Raw genomic sequence first — 15,749 nt, forward strand, 5'->3', positions numbered from 1 at the left:
ACATGTTCTCTGAAGTCATCTGAATAGTCAAATGGGTGAAGCCTTCCACCATGGACACTCCGTTCTGTAGCCAATGGACACCCAGCAAGTGCATCAAAAGGTAAGTTCAACACAAAGGGAAGATAAACAAAAGCCCTGATTTTAACAGGGCTGGAATCAGGTGAGTGGGGAGAGGACGAGTGGGAAACCCCCATCATGTCACCAGCCTGGTGCTTGTGAGTGTCGGCTGTTCACCCGATTACATTCAGAAACGGTCAGTCTGACCATCTGCTCCGCACGTTGTCTGGCGGGCCTGTTTAAAGCAGGAATCAACCACCTCTTAAAGAGAGGTCGCATTCCCTTCTGTCAGATTTGTTTGTTACACTACTGCTGCAAGATAGAACAGGTAGGGGAATGAGTTGTAGCAAACCCCACAGGTTTTCTGATCTTTCACCAGGAGCACCAGGGAGGTAATTCAGGGCAAAAAGAGAGGAGTGTTCTCCAGTATCCACAGGAGGATCCCAAGGGCCACCATCCAGCAGGAGTGGCTGCCAGGGTCAGTGCCAGCAGCAATACTCCCCAGCACCAGGCTTCAGTGTAGGATGACGTTCAATAGTCTGACGATAAGCAAGAGTGAATATATCTCTTCATCTCTCTCAATAAGTTTTTCACTCTTAACATTCCCTCCCCTCTTTTAATATATTATCACAAACACACATCTCTTTTCTGATTTCACACTACATAAACACAATTCTCCTCTGATTTCCTAACACTTGGACAACCACCTACTCCTTCCATTATTCCTTCCTTACCCCACATATTGAATATATTCGAGAGCTGAGTTAGACAGATTTTTGATTGAAAACTGAGTCTAAGGTTATTGGGGACAGGCAAAAAAGTACTCTTAAGGCCACAATTAGATCAGCTATGATCTTATTTCTTTATTCTTTCATGGGTTGTGGGTATCACTGGCAAGGCCAGCATTTGTTGCCCATTCCTAATTTCCCTGGAACAGAGCGGCTTGCTTGGCCATTTCAGAGGGCAGTTAAGAGTCAACCATATTGCTGTTGTTCTGGATTCACATGTAGGCCAGATGGAGTAAGGATGGCAGATTTCCTTCCCTAAAGGACATTAGTGAACTAGATCGGTTTTTACGACAATTGATAATAGTTTCGTGGTCACCTTTATTGAGACTAGCTTTCAATTCCAGATTTTTTTATTTATTGAATTTAAATTCCACCAGCTGTCATGGTGGGAATCAAACCTGTGTGCCCCAGAGAATTAGTTTGGGCCTCTGGATTACTAGTCCAGTGACATTACCACTATGCAGAGCAGGTTCAATGAGCTGAATGTTCTTATGTCCTGTTCTTATTCCACACTTAGTTTCACATTCATCACCTCCTTATCTTCATTCCATCTTGCTTCTTCTCCACCTCTCAACACATGCATTATATGTGCAAGCACTAGGATCTCCACTTACCTTTTCAACAGTTGCTCTGTCTCTCTTTTTGCAGGCCAAGACGATGCATTAATGTCAGGGAACGGGCGAAGACTGGCAAGAGAAACATCTTAGTTCTCACCCAAATGGAGCATGAAGCCCTGGAGATTATTGGCTCAGGTAAAGCCATGAGAATCAAGGAAAACAAGGATGGTGGCTTATCCAAGCATGTGTCAGCACGTTGCTTATAATCCTTAATTTATTTCAGAAAATATTCAGCTAACTTCACAACTTTGTTACATTCTCAAGACTGCCTCCTGCTGATTTCCAGACTGTCAGTGCATTCTTAACTTTAATTCATTTTTTTTCCTCTAGGTACTTCTCAGTGATTGGACCTGGCAGGAGAGGACAGTTTGATGACCTCAGGATGTCCCAATGCACTTTACAGCCAATGATATACTTGTGAAATATCTCAATTGTACATAGCAAAGTCCCACATAAATAGCAATGAACTGAATGACCAGGTCGTCTGTTTTATTAAGTGTTAGTTGAGTTCTACTCCCCAGTCTTCAAAATAGTACCATGAGATCTTTTATGTTGACCTGAGAGGGCAGATGTTGCTGCATGTTGACCTCCTATCTCAATGATGGCATTTCAACAGTATAGCGCTCACTTAGAACTGCACTGAAGTGTCACCCTGAATTGTGTGCTTAAGCCTCTGGAATGGGGCTTCAACAGTGACTGTCTTATTCAGGGATATGAGTTTTGTCACTGAATTATGGCTGGTACACAATCAAAATTCAATACAATAAATAAAGGACCTATAGCATTGCTGGGGTTTACTTTTTAAAATTCATTATTGAGATGTAGATGTTGTTGACAAGGCCAGCACTATTTCTCATCCAAAGTTATGGTGGGCCTTCTCCTTGAATGGTTGGTAGCAATTTGATACAACTGAGTGGCTTGTTAGACCACTTCAGAGGGCAGTTAAGAATCAACTAAGTTGGTGTGAAACTGGACGCAAATAAAGGCCTGATGGTTTAAGGATGGCAGGTTTCCTCCCTTAAAGGACATTATGGAATCATAAAATGGTACACCACTGAAGAAGGTCATTGAGCCTGTGTCAGCTCTATGGCTGAGTTATCAAAGTAATCCCACTCCCCAGTTTTTTCCCCAAAGTATAAAGTTTCTACCCATTACCGAACATTTTGGGGACTTTCAAATGACAATCCACATTTCCAAATTTTTAAAAAATGAGTTCAAATTCTGAATTTGTCAGTGGTACAGTTTGAGCTCGTGGGGCTCAATTTTTGTGTAGGGACGGGAAAAAGTGAGTAAGGTCATTCCCAACTTCGGAAACTTGAGCCCGTCGCCTCTGCCCATACCCACCATATTTTTATCTCCTGGAGATGTGGATGGGCAGGGTTTGGTAGTACAGGGGAGTGCGATTGAAGTGGGCTGGTTAGAAGGCCTACTACAGTTTGCTGGCACATTGGCCCAGCTCTCCAAAGTAGTTTTTATGCCCTCTAACCAGCACTCCCATGCCTCCTCCATGCCCCTCATACTCCCCATGCCCCATAATATTCCTCATGTCCACTCATAACCCCCCTCCATGTGTTCTCCATAGCACTCACTAAGTATTCACTATGGTCAGACCTCAGGAGCTATGTCTTTGAAGTGGACATTTAAAACAATTATAACAATCATATACAGCTGTCATTCAAACAAACTTCATATTGGGGGGAAAAAAACTCACTCCAAAAAAATTCAAAAAATTAAATCCCCTCAAGTGGTCAATCTGTTATGATAATCGTTTAATAACCTCTTAAAACTATCAAACTGACAGAAACTGCTCAGATACTTCAAGTGGTTCTGTAGCTTTTGAAATTTAGCCAAGCATTCATAATCACCCCAGCTATCAAAACAAGCCCTTGGAAATACAAACAATGGAATCTATCGAAACTGTAGGAACAGATTACCTTTTTTTTTAAACAAACTACACCAGATATCCTGTCAATCAAAGCAGTCCAGGAGGAGGTGTCTTTTTTTTCTAAGGGAAAGCAGCAGAAGATTTTGTTTTCAATTTAAGAGGGCTCTGGACACTTAAATCACTTCAGATCATTACATTACATGACCCAAGCAGTGTTTTTTTTTTTAGTTTTGAACGCATAATAGCACTTTTACTTTTTACTCTGATGCATCTCAACATTACATAATGTAATGGTTGACTTACCTTTGAAGGACTGAACTCTATGAACAATCACTGTAGTAAAAACACATCTAATTTATAATCCAGGATCTAATAGTGACATCTGAAGCTGTCAAACCATTTAACACTTACATGTCAGAATGTTCCCGACACCTCAGCAGGCTCTCCCCAAGGTTCCTGAGCTCTCAACCAAGGCAGGTGTCAGAAAACTTCCAAAACCAGCAGGACCCGATGAAAATACTGTGGGGCAGCAAATACAGATTTTCCCCTGGGCCTCAATATGGGGAGCCCAATGTTAGTAGAGTCGCAACTCAAACTGTTCTCTCCCTGTCCAATGGCAATACGAAAATGGCATGGGGTTGGGAAGGCACAAAAAAATTCTAATTTGCAGCTAAAAGAACCAAAGTTTTTTGCCATTCCTGATCCCACTTCAGTGCACAGGAGGACACAAAAATCTGGCCCATGGCGTATGGATTACAATTCCTGTAGTATAACTACTATACTACTGCTTCGTAGATAAGAATTGGCAAGGCATGTGACATTTGTTAACCTCTAATTACGTCATTAACTGATTGATTTGCCAAAAGTATAGATCCATATTTTGATTACACAAGTCTTCAAACATCACCAGTAGAAAATTGAAGGGAGATGGTTCAGAATTGCAGCAGCTACTTTTGCAGCTATCTTTTAAGTGACCCCTGGTAACTGATCTCACCTAGTTTGATGGTGTGGCTGAAAGTGAGAGGTCGAGTGGTTCTAAATGAGATAGAGGTAGATTACCGAGCACATGCACCCAGTGAGAGGTTTTGTTCGGAGTGAACAGGGTTCAGAGATGGGGGTCCAACATTGTAATATTGATCTTTCCCTACAGAGTTGCTCCTCACTAGCAGTATGAGATTGAGATTGGAATGGTGGTAACGGAAAGGAATGAAAGATTTAGAGTACAATGGCCACCATGGATATGCATCCTTAAGCAGTGCCAAATAATGTACCCCATCTATCATACCTAGTACACAAATAAATGGATCATTTCAAAGTTTTGCCTATGGCAAGGTCTATCAGGAATTACTGGTTGCAAAACTGTCTGCAGTGTGCCCTGATTCACAATAAGCAACAGTGCCTGGCAAGGCTCCCTGGCAGGAGAGTAAAGTTGGAAGGTTATCCCTTCAAAATCTTTGCCACATTTAGTTTAAAAAACTCATTACTGGCTTTGAAGTCAATACTATTTTAATAAAGATATTTTCTACAGTAAAATTAAGACATTGTAGTTATGTTTTCTTGCTCTGTCCTTCAAAAGCAAAAACAAGACATTTGATACGTAGTGTGTGCACAATACCGATAAATCTCATGCTGAATTATGACACAATTGCATCCTGTCGTAGCAGTGATGTCAGAATGCAGTATTGTACGGTGACTCACTGATCATACAGTCCATTGACAGATGATGTGTTGAACTATCAGTGATTTTGACAGTCGTTGATGGAGAGCACTAAGTTTTGCTGGAACATGGCGTGAACTTCATTTTGGGGTCTTCAGCAGGCCGGGAGACAGGGAGCCATTTGTATCCCAGGCTTTGACTGGGAGGGTCCAAATCCCAGCAGTAATGATTTAGCAAATATCCAGCAGCTGTCTTTAAAAAAAGAACATCAGACATTTCAATCATAGGAATGAAGAATTAAGACGTAAAATAAAACAAAATACACAAGGGTGAATTTAAGCCCTCCCAGAGGGGCATTGTGCAATGGGAAGCACACACAAGGGTAAATTCACTAAGTCACACTTTAAAGAAACAGTGGTTACAAATGCGGTAACTCTCTCCCCAAAATACTGTGGATTATGAATCAATGGAATCTCTCAAACCTGAGATCAACAGTTTTTGTTTGATGAGAATATCAAGAGATATGGAGCAAAGGCAGGTTAATGAGGGAATTGAGAAATAGAGCAGCCATGATCCAGCGGGATCGTGGACCAGGTGCAAGGTGTTGATTTGCCTACTCCTATTCCTATGGAGTGGGGGGTTAATAATGTAGCACTGACGTGCTCCCTTCAAGCTCAGCTCCCTACTGGGAATATGGGATCAATGGCTTTATCCGAAAGGGAATTCAGCCAGATCGGTGTGCCTGATTCTCAAACCATACAAATTTCTCATCAGCAGTTTTGTTCCATAAGCTCAACACCAAATCATAAAACTAAGCCCAAGGAAACAATGGGTTGGCCCGGGACTGCAGCCTTAGCTATTGACACATAAGGTTCAGAGAGTACAACAGCAAAAGCTCAAAGTGTCAGAGGGTTGCTCCTTGTCTGATATGTTCAGTCCATTTCAATGTGGATGGGAAGTGCCTAGCAACCAAGTTCATTAGGCAGTACGTTCTATTTAAATTTGGGCTTCTCCTCATAATGCTATTAGCATGAATGTCATCCTAGATGAGCTTTTAGTTGTAGTAGGACCACTCAGAATTTTTCAAGCATTTATTTGCAAAAGGGGGCTTTAAAATTGTGCTGCTTTGTGCAGCAGCCAGGAGCCCTTGAATTACTGAGGGCTCATTCATCCCCCAATCCCATGGCACTCACAGCAACCTGGTGCTATAGATCCAGTGTACCACAAATATATTTAAATATTCTAATGCCATGTTATCATACAAGATCATTTGGGTGCAGTTACACATGAATACCTCAGCAGCTCTGCACTGGAACAAAGCATTAGCCCTACTGTGAATGGCCAGACAATGGGGGAAGGGGGAGGGAGGTTTATGGTTTTAGTATTCTGAAACCATAATTGCAGGAAGTTCCTCAGGGTAGTGTCCTAGGTCCAACCATCTTCAGCTGCTTCATGAATGACCTTCCTTCCATCATAAGATCAGAAATGGGGATGTTCGCTAATGATTCCACAATGTTCAATGCTATCTGCAACTCCTCGGATACAGAAGCAGTCCATGTCCAAATACAGCAAGACCTGGACAATATCTCATCTTGGGCTGATAAGTGGCAAGTAACATTTGCGTCACAATCAGTTTGTTCACTGTCATTGGATCAAAATCCTGGAACTCCCTCCCTAACAGCACTGTGGGTGTACCTACACCACATGGACTGTATCGGTTCAAGAAGGCAGCTCACCATCACCTTCTCTTAGGTATGGACAATAAATGCTGGCCTAGGCAGCGATGCTCACATGCCATGAGTGAATTAAAAAAAATGTGCAATTCTTGAACCTGCATCTTGGCAGGCTCACATGTATACCTAGCCACCAACCTATATAATGGCCCAGATCTTCTGAGCAGTGTTAATGACGAGCGGATTGCTGCCGCGCTCAAATTTTCCCCTGACTCAATGCTGCTGCGTCTTCCAATCCTGGCTGTCACAGAAATGTGCAGCACAGCATCCCTCAGGGAACTCCTTTGGAGTAGAGTTGGGGGAAGGCAGAACACGACCCCTTTTTAAGGCACTAACTGCCATATGGTGAGTTTAAAGGTGCAATATTTGTATATTCATGAATGGATGGGTGAGTGGATGAATGGTTGAGTGGGTAGGTGGGTGAGGTGGGTTGGTAGGAGGTTGGAGTAGGGAGGTGAGTGGATAGTTGGGTCTTTGGGTAAGATCGGAGCGGTAATTGGGTGGTTGGGGGGTCGTCGTGTCAGGGGGTAGTTGGGTGGTCGAGGGTAGCTGGGTCGGATGGTAGTCGGGTCTGGTCGGGGGAATAGTTGGGTGATTGTGTCGGGTTGGGGGTTAGTTGGGTCAGGCCTGGAGGATGGTCAGGCGGGTAGCCGGTGGTCGGGGGGTAGTTGGGTTGGGTTGGGGGTGTAGTCAGGTCGAGTTGAGGCAGTAGTCAGGAACTCAAGGCACTGATGAAGGCGGGTCGGTTGTGTAGTTCCCAGTTGTTAGACTAAGTTTTAATCTGTATAACATTTCATGAGTAACTATCCAGGTAAGTACTACAGAACTGTCTGATGTCTTGACTCTAATTCAGAATTGGAGACATTCATGGGGGCTCTCCAGGAGCAGGGAAATAGCCCATCAGAAGTTTAAAATTCTCAGGCAATTGCCATGTAGGTATGCATGTCAGTACTTCCCCAGGGTCCTGACATGCATCTTTAGTCGTACATCCAGCTTCCAAAGAACCAGAGAACGGGAGATTTGCCCCAATATTAATTTCAGTACACCTGTCACGTCTCCACTGAAAATTCCTATGTAAACATCTTCCTTTTTGGGATTTCCTATTTGAAATATGTCCACACCCAGCTGTTAGGTTTGTTTGGAACCTTTTTTCCTGTGATACCTGAAATGTTTTAAATAGGACCTGACATCCTGTGACACTACATTAATATGCCTTTGGTTCAGTGGTAACACTAGCCCGACTCTGATTGTGGCTTCAAGCCCCACTGCAGCAACTTGAGCACATAATCCAGGTGCACGCATCAGCACAGTATTGAGTGAGTGCTGGACCACTAGAGGTGCTGCCTTTTTGAGAAGACGTCAAACCATAACCAGACTTAAAAGATTCCATGACTATATTTTGAAAAAGTACAGGGGAGTTTTCCTGGTGTTTGAGCAATTATTTATCTCTTAAACGATATCACTAAATCAAATTATCTAGTCATTTATCTGACTGCTCTATGTGGGATCTTGTGCACCAATTGGCTGCTGCAATTCTTTACATTACAACATTGATTACAAGTATTCAGTTCGCTGCCAAACTTCTTGAGGCTGTAAAAGGCATTATACATTGCAACTTCCTTCCCTTTTCTTTCTCTACATCCTTCAATTTGTTCCTTCCTAATTGCTTTGATTCTGCATTCAGTTGCTGTCTATGGACACCAATTGTCGCTATGGAGCAATTGTCTTTCTCTTCCCTCCCCTTCCAGATGGTACTTTTGTTGCCAGTTCTTCTTCCCTGACCTGCCAAGTTTTAACATAATAAAGAGGAGCAGGTGTAGACCATCCAGCCCCTCAGCAAAATCATGGCTGATTTTCGACCTCAATTGCACTTTCCTGTCCAATCCCTAAATCCCCTAAATAAACAAAAATAAAATGCTGGAAAAACTCAGCAGGTCTGGCAGCATCTGGGGAGAGAGACAGAGAGTCATTATTTTGAGTCCAATTTGATTTTTCTTCGGAACCCTTAGATTCCAATGGCGGGATCTTCTGGTCCTGCCCACTAGCGGGATGTACCAGTGCCACCGAAGTCAATGGACTTCTGGCTGGCTTGCTGCATCCGCGGTGGGACTAGAAATTCCCGGTCCAACAATCTATCGATCTCAGCCTTGGATATACTCAATGACTGAGCATCCACAGCCCTCAGGGTAGAGAATCAAAAGATTCATAATCCCTGAGAAAGAAATTTCTACTCATCTCAGTCCTAAATATCTGAACTTTTATTCTTAGACTATGACCCCTGGATCTAGACGCTCCAGCCAGGAGTAGCAGCCTATCAGCATTTACCCTGTCAAGCCCTCTCAGAATCTTATATGATTCAATGAGATCACCTTTCCTTCTTCTAAACTCCAGAGTATAGGCCCATTCCACTTAAGTTCTCCTCATAGGATAGCCCTCTCATCCCAGGAATCCTTCGAGTGAGCCTTCATTACACCACCTTTAAGTCAGGTATTTCCTTCCTTAAGAATAGAGACCAAAATTGTCAAGAGCACTCCAGGTGTGGTCTCACCATAGCCTTGTACATTTTTTTTTATTCTTTCATGGGATCTTGGCATTGTTGGCAAAGCCAGCATTTGTTGCCCATCCCTAATTGCCCTTGAGAAGGTGGTGAGGAGCTGCCTTCTTGAGCAGCTATAGCAAATGCAGTAAGACTTTCTCATTCTTATACTCCAACCCCTTGCAAGACAGGCTAATATACCATTTACCTTCAGAATTGTTTGCTGTACTTGCATGTTAACTTTCTGTATTCCATGTACAAGGACACCCAAATCTCCCTGAACACTAACATTTAATGGTTTCTCACCATTTCAAAAACATTGTTTTTTTCTTTCTTCCTGCTAAAGTATATGACCTCACATTTGCTCACATGATACTCTACCTGGCACCTCTTGTTCGCTCACTGAACCTGTTTATATCCCTTTGTAGACTCTTGTCTCCCTCTCAGCTAACATTCCCATCTAGCTTTGTATCATCAGAAAACTAGAAAAAGTTACACTCAGTCCCTTCATTTAAGTCATTAATAGATTGTAAATAGTTGAGGCCCCAACACTGATCATTGTGGCACCCCAGTAACAGCTTGCCAACATGAAGATGACCTGTTTATTCCTACCCTCTGTTTTCTAATAATCCTCTTATTATTATCTATACCTGAAACCCCATGAGTCCTTAACTTGTGCAACAATCTTTTTTTTTTCATTCACAGGATCTGGGCTTCGCTGGCTGGGCCAGCATTTAATGCCCATCCCTAGTTGCCCTTAAGAAGGTGGTGGTGAGCTGCCTTCTTGAACTGCTGCAGTCCAAGTGGTGTAGGTACACCCACAGTGCTGTTAGGGAGTTCCAGGATTTTGACCTAGTGACAGTGAAGGAATGGCGATATATTTCCAAGTCAGGATGGTGAGTGACTTGGAGGGGAACTCCAAGGTGGTGTTCCCATCTATCTACTGCCCTTGTCCTTCTACATGGTCGTGGTTGTAGGTTCGGAAGGTGCCGTCGAAGGAGCCTTGGTGAATTCCTGCAGTGCATCTTGTAGATGGTACACACTGATGCTACTGTGCGTTGGTGGTGGAGGAAGTGAACGTTTGTGGGTGTGGTGCTAATCAAGCAGGCTGCTTTGTCCTGGATGATGTCAAGCTTCTTGAGTGTTGTGGGAGCTGCACTCATCCAGACAAGTGGGGAGTATTGCACCTCACTCCTGACTTGTGCCTTGTAGATGGTGGACAGGCTTTGGGAAGTCAGGAGGTGAGTTAATCGTTGTAGGATTCCTAGCTTCTGACCTGCCCTTGTAGCCACAGTATTTATATGGCTAGTCCAGTTCAGTTTCTAACCTCCTGGACATTGATTGCGAGGGAATCAGTGATGGTAATGCTATTGAACATCAAGGGGTGATGGTTGGATAGTGTCTTGTTGGAGATGGTCATTGCCTGACACTTGTGTGGCACGAATGTTACTTGCCACTTGTCAGCCTAAGCCTGGATATTATCAAGGTCTTGCTGAATTTGGACATGGATTCTTCAGTATCTGAAGAGTCGCGAATGGTGCTGAACATTGCGCAATCATCAGCAAACATCCCCACTTCTGACCTTATGATGGAAGGAAGGTCATTAATAAAGCAGCTGAAGATGGTTGGGCCGAGGAACTCCTGCAGTGATGTCCTGGAGCTGATCTCCAACAACCATTACCATCTTCCTTTGTGCTAGGTATGACTCCAACCAGCAAAGAGTTTCCCCCCTGATTCCCATTGACTCCAGTTTTGCTAGGGCACCTTGATGCCACATTTGGTCAAATGCTGCCTTGATGTCAAGGGCAGTCACTGTTACCTCACCTTGGGAGTTTAGCTCTTTTGTCCATGCTGGAACCAAGGCTTTAATGAGGCCAGGAACTGACTGGCCCTGGCGGAACCGAAACTGGGCGTCAGTGAGCAGATTATTGCTAAGCAAGTGCCACTTGATAGCACTGTTGATGACCCCTTCCATTACTTTACTGATCATCGAGAGTGGACTCATTGAGCTTATGAACTCGGCAAATTGCGCAGTTGAGTTCAGCTTTAATTACACATTTGCCCAAATAGATGGTGTTGCCATGGGATCCCCTTTAGGCCCAGCTCTCGCAAGCATCTTTGTTGAGTTCCATGAGAAATGTGCCTTTGACGGAATGACACGTAACCTCCTACCACTTGCATATTTTCGATATGTGGATGATACATTTGTTATACTTAAATCTGTAGCAGCATGTAATCATTTCTTTGCATGTCTTAATGGGCTCCATCCTGCGCTCAAATTCACTTTTAAAATGAACAGTCAATTGAACTCCCTTTCCTTGACGTACTAGTTGAAAAGTCTGCCAAGGGGGTTCTCTACCACAGTCTACCTTCACTGTTCAAGATATGCTTAGGGATTCTTACAGTTCCATGCTCTGTAAGATTGGATCCATAGCAACCTTGTAAATAGGGCCCAAGCCATTTGCTCACAATACAAGCTTGATGCTGAGTTCGGTGCATCAAAGACAACCTGTGGGATAATGGCTACCCTAATCAGATTATTTTGCACTTTATATCACGCAAATTCATGAATGGGCCTAAAGCCATCACTTTTGGCCCTGAGAACTGCCCAGTCTACCTCAGATTACTCTGGAAGGGCAAGGTATCTCAAAAATTTGAGCAACAGGTGAGGCTTGTTGTTTCACGCTGCTACCAAGCAGTAGTAACACGAGTGGTATTAGCCACTAACAGGATGCTGCCGTCAACCCAAAACAACATTCTGCTTATCATACAAATGAGTAATGTGGAATATGAATTTCAGTGCCTATGTGATGCTGGGTATGTAGACCATAAGTCCCAAAGACTGGAGGATCGTATCAAACAGCACATCCCTTCCGCTGTTTGCAATTGAAAAGGTATAGGCTGTATGCAACCAGCCTATGCTTGCAAAACTCAAAACAAAATGTCCAACACTAGATGTGATTCCGCAATTGGACAACATTTGCTAAATAATCCTCAATGTGCTAAAAATTACACTGACAACCAATTTTAGATTGTCAGTCAGGCTCACAGTGTGTGGCACATTTCCATGTACTGGAAGCTACATATATTAAGACAGAGAGAACATGTACACACATTGTGCCTGTTTCAGCTAAACAAAATAAGTAACAGTCATTTGCTGGCTCATTCCTCAGGGCAATGCCTTGACCAATCATAGTCAAGCTGTCTGGTTTAAATCTCAAACAATGCTTGGCAGTTAACTGTCAGTCATCACTAACTGGTGCATTTTCCATGGCAACGCCTCTATTAATATCCACTTGCCAACCAATCAGCACTCTTTTTTCATAAAGTATAACGTTGTTGCTTCCCCTGACATTGGTATTCTTGTGATTGTCCTGATGAGTACAAGACGAAAAGCTTTGACAAAATGTCTTTTTTCAGCAATACTCAAGTTTCGTACTACCAAACGACTATTACTAATGAATTGGATGAAGGAGCTGATTGTATTCTAGCCAAATTTGCTGAAGATACAAAGATAGGTAGGAAAGCAAGTTATGAGGTGAATACAAAGGCTGGGATTTTCCGTGCCTGCTGGTGTTGGGTGAGTTCGATGGCATGAGCGGACAATACGGCGTGATCAGTTTCACAACAGTGTGAAACCAGTTTGTGATTGTCTGCTCAGCCCACCAATGGCGTGCCGTGTTTCCCGCTATTGGAAGTCGGGAACCTCATTATAATACATCATCATATCCTTATAAGGCCAGCCTGCCGGACTCATCCCCCCTCGCTGGATCGTCTGCCCGCTTTTCCTGTTGATGTGTTTCACAACTGTACAGAAGCAACATGCACCTGGCAGGCTGCACTTCACTCGGGTCTTCAAGGTTTGTTTGCCTGACTTGCTTCGGTCAGCACTCACAGTCATCAGCACCAGGCTTCACAGACAGCACTATGTCACTTTTAGGGGAGCTCATGGGTAGGTCTCTACCTACCAGATCGGCCATATGTGGGTTGCTTTTCAATGGCTGCAGGGCAAGGTCTTGCTTGGAGAAGGGGGAGAAGTGGCCTCAGGCAAGGGTAAAGGCTGCAGGGCGGGAGCTGTACTGGGGATGGAAGGTATCCCAGGACGTGTGTGGGGGCACATGTTGATCTTGCAAGTGGCCTCAAGACGGTGAGGGCTGAGGAGACAGTCTCCAGAGGAGATGAGGCCAGATGGACATGTGAGGGTATGTGTGTGAGAATGGGTGGTGATGTCCCTTGAGCTGGCAGTGAATGAGATGCTAGTGAATGTGTGATGGACTTGAGTGTGTGAGCTTAGAGTAATGAGATGGTTGCCATATCCTGGCTGCATGTATGAGATCATCCTCTATCTGTAATGGATGGCCAACCTCTTCTGTGCAGCTGTGGCACTGACCACATTACAGCGAGCCTCCACGGCATCCAAAAGGCGCTAGATGGCTGCAGTCATTTTGCCTTTCAGGGCCATGTCTTATTTGCAACAGTCTTGGGCTAGAAGCACTGAGTGCGGCTGTACTTTAAATGTCGTGCCTGGCGTGAAGTGGTGAGGTGATGGCGTGGCGGCTGAATGAGTGCCCACCCACCATGGAAACGGCGTGTTTCCCAGGAATGCATAAGTAATGTGGCGGGTTTGGGGTGATACAGCATGAAAACCCGTCATTGCTGCCGGCGAGTAAAACGTTGTTTCACCCGGCCGCTACAGCATTTAGCGCAAATCTGGGATGATTCTGCCCAAAGAATCTGCAAAAGAATACAGATAGGTTAAATGAGTGGGCAAAAATTTGGCAGATGGAGTATAGTGTGGGGAAATATGAGCTTGTTCACTTTGGCAGGAAGGAAAGAAAAACAGAATATTATTTAAATGGAGAGAGACTGCAAAGTGCTGCCATACAGAAGGATCTGGGTGTTCTTGCACATGAATCACACACAATGTTAGCATGCAAATATAGCAAGTAATTAGGAAGGCAAGAAGAATGTTGGCCTTTATTATAAGGAGATGCAGTAAGGAAATTTTGCTACAACTGTCGGAGGCATTGATGAGGCTGCACCTACAGGGTACTGCACAGTTTTGAACTCCTTACTTAAAAGGAGGATATAATTGCATTGGAAACAGTTCAGAGAATGTTCACTAGGCTGATTGCTGGGATGAAGGCGTTGTCTTATGAGAAAAGATCAAGCAAGTTGGGCCTATATCCATTAGAGTTTAGAAGAATGAGAGGTGATCTTACTGAAATATAAGATTCTGAGGGGCTTGGCAGGGTAAGATGCTGAGAGGATGTTTCCCCTCATGGGGAAATCTAGAATTAGGGGACACAATAAGGGGTCTCCCATTTAAGACAGAGATGAGGAGCAATTTCCTCTCTGAGAGTCATTAGTCTTTACAGCCTTTACAGTCTTTAAGGCACTTTACAGCCTTCTGGTTTTAACATTGAGTTCAACAACTTCAGACCACGAACTCTCTCCTCTATCCTTAACCCTTTTTTAAATCCCTTTTTTAAAATTTATTTTTATCTACTTATTTTTATTTTCATTTTTATTAATTTATTTAATGTTTTATCCCCCTTTTTACCCCCCTTTCTTTATCCCTTTTCCCCTCAACCACCGGCCCCTGCCCCCAACCCCCAAAAGAGCCATTTGTTATTTGTTGCATGTTGTTCTCACTACCATTAACACTCCCTGTCTTTTTGTCCATGACATCTTTGTCAATCTCACCTTAGCCCTCACCTAAGGCTGGCCTTCTATCCAGCTTCACCTGCTCCACCCCCTTTCAAACAGTATAAATTTTGTCCTATTTGTACTTCTCTTTACCTCTGAAGAAGGGTCATATGGACTCAAAACGTTAACTTTGTTTCTCTCCACCAATGCTGTCAGACCTGCTGTATTTTTCCAGTATTTTCTGTTTCTATTTTTGAATCCTCTTCATTGACCATATTCAAGGTTCATATAGACAGATTATTGATCTACAAGGGAGTCAAGGGTAATGGTGCAGGAAAGTGGAGTTAAGGCCACAATCAGATCAGCTATCACCTAACTGAATGGCGGAGAAGGCTCAATGGGCCTAATGGGTCCAATAAGATAATTTCTTATGATCTTATGATCTTTGCTAAATATTAATTCCTTTAAGTTCCTCATTCTCATTAGACCTTTGCTTTCCCATTATTTGTTCTTTGTCTTCTGGTGTGAAGTCACACACAACTATTAATTTTACAACTCCGTCACTTCCTTATTCTCCAATATAATTTCTCCTGTCTCTGCCTTTAAGGGACCCATTTAATTTTGCTAACCTTTTCTTTTTTACATACTATAGAAGCTTTTACAATCTGTTCTCATAATTCTTGCTGGTTTACTGTCATTCTGTTTTGTTTCTCTTTATCAATTTTTCATCATCCTTTGCTGGTATCTAATCTCTCTCAATCCTCAACCTTATTACTCTTCTTGGCAACAATAAATGCTATCTCAATCTCTTTATTTAACCATGGATG

The 15,749-nt window shown here is 43.3% G+C and overlaps 1 protein-coding gene across 9 annotated transcripts in view; it reads right to left on the reverse strand.

The window, feature by feature from the left end:
• Positions 1-4,837: 4,837 nt before the first annotated feature.
• Positions 4,838-15,749, reverse strand: part of LOC121277270 (beta-amyrin 11-oxidase-like) — a 122,367-nt gene continuing 111,455 nt past the window's right edge. For 8 of the 9 annotated variants that reach the window (XM_041186533.1, XM_041186534.1, XM_041186539.1 and 5 more), the window contains one exon: positions 4,838-5,256. In XM_041186533.1, coding sequence (XP_041042467.1) covers positions 5,116-5,256 — 141 coding nt within the window. In that variant the 3' untranslated portion in view covers positions 4,838-5,115. The remainder of the gene's footprint in view (positions 5,257-15,749) is intronic. The other variant, XM_041186537.1, reaches the window with a different exon arrangement.

This window comes from Carcharodon carcharias, chromosome 4, assembly GCF_017639515.1.
Source record: "Carcharodon carcharias isolate sCarCar2 chromosome 4, sCarCar2.pri, whole genome shotgun sequence".
NCBI classification, from domain to species: Eukaryota; Metazoa; Chordata; class Chondrichthyes; order Lamniformes; family Lamnidae; genus Carcharodon; species Carcharodon carcharias.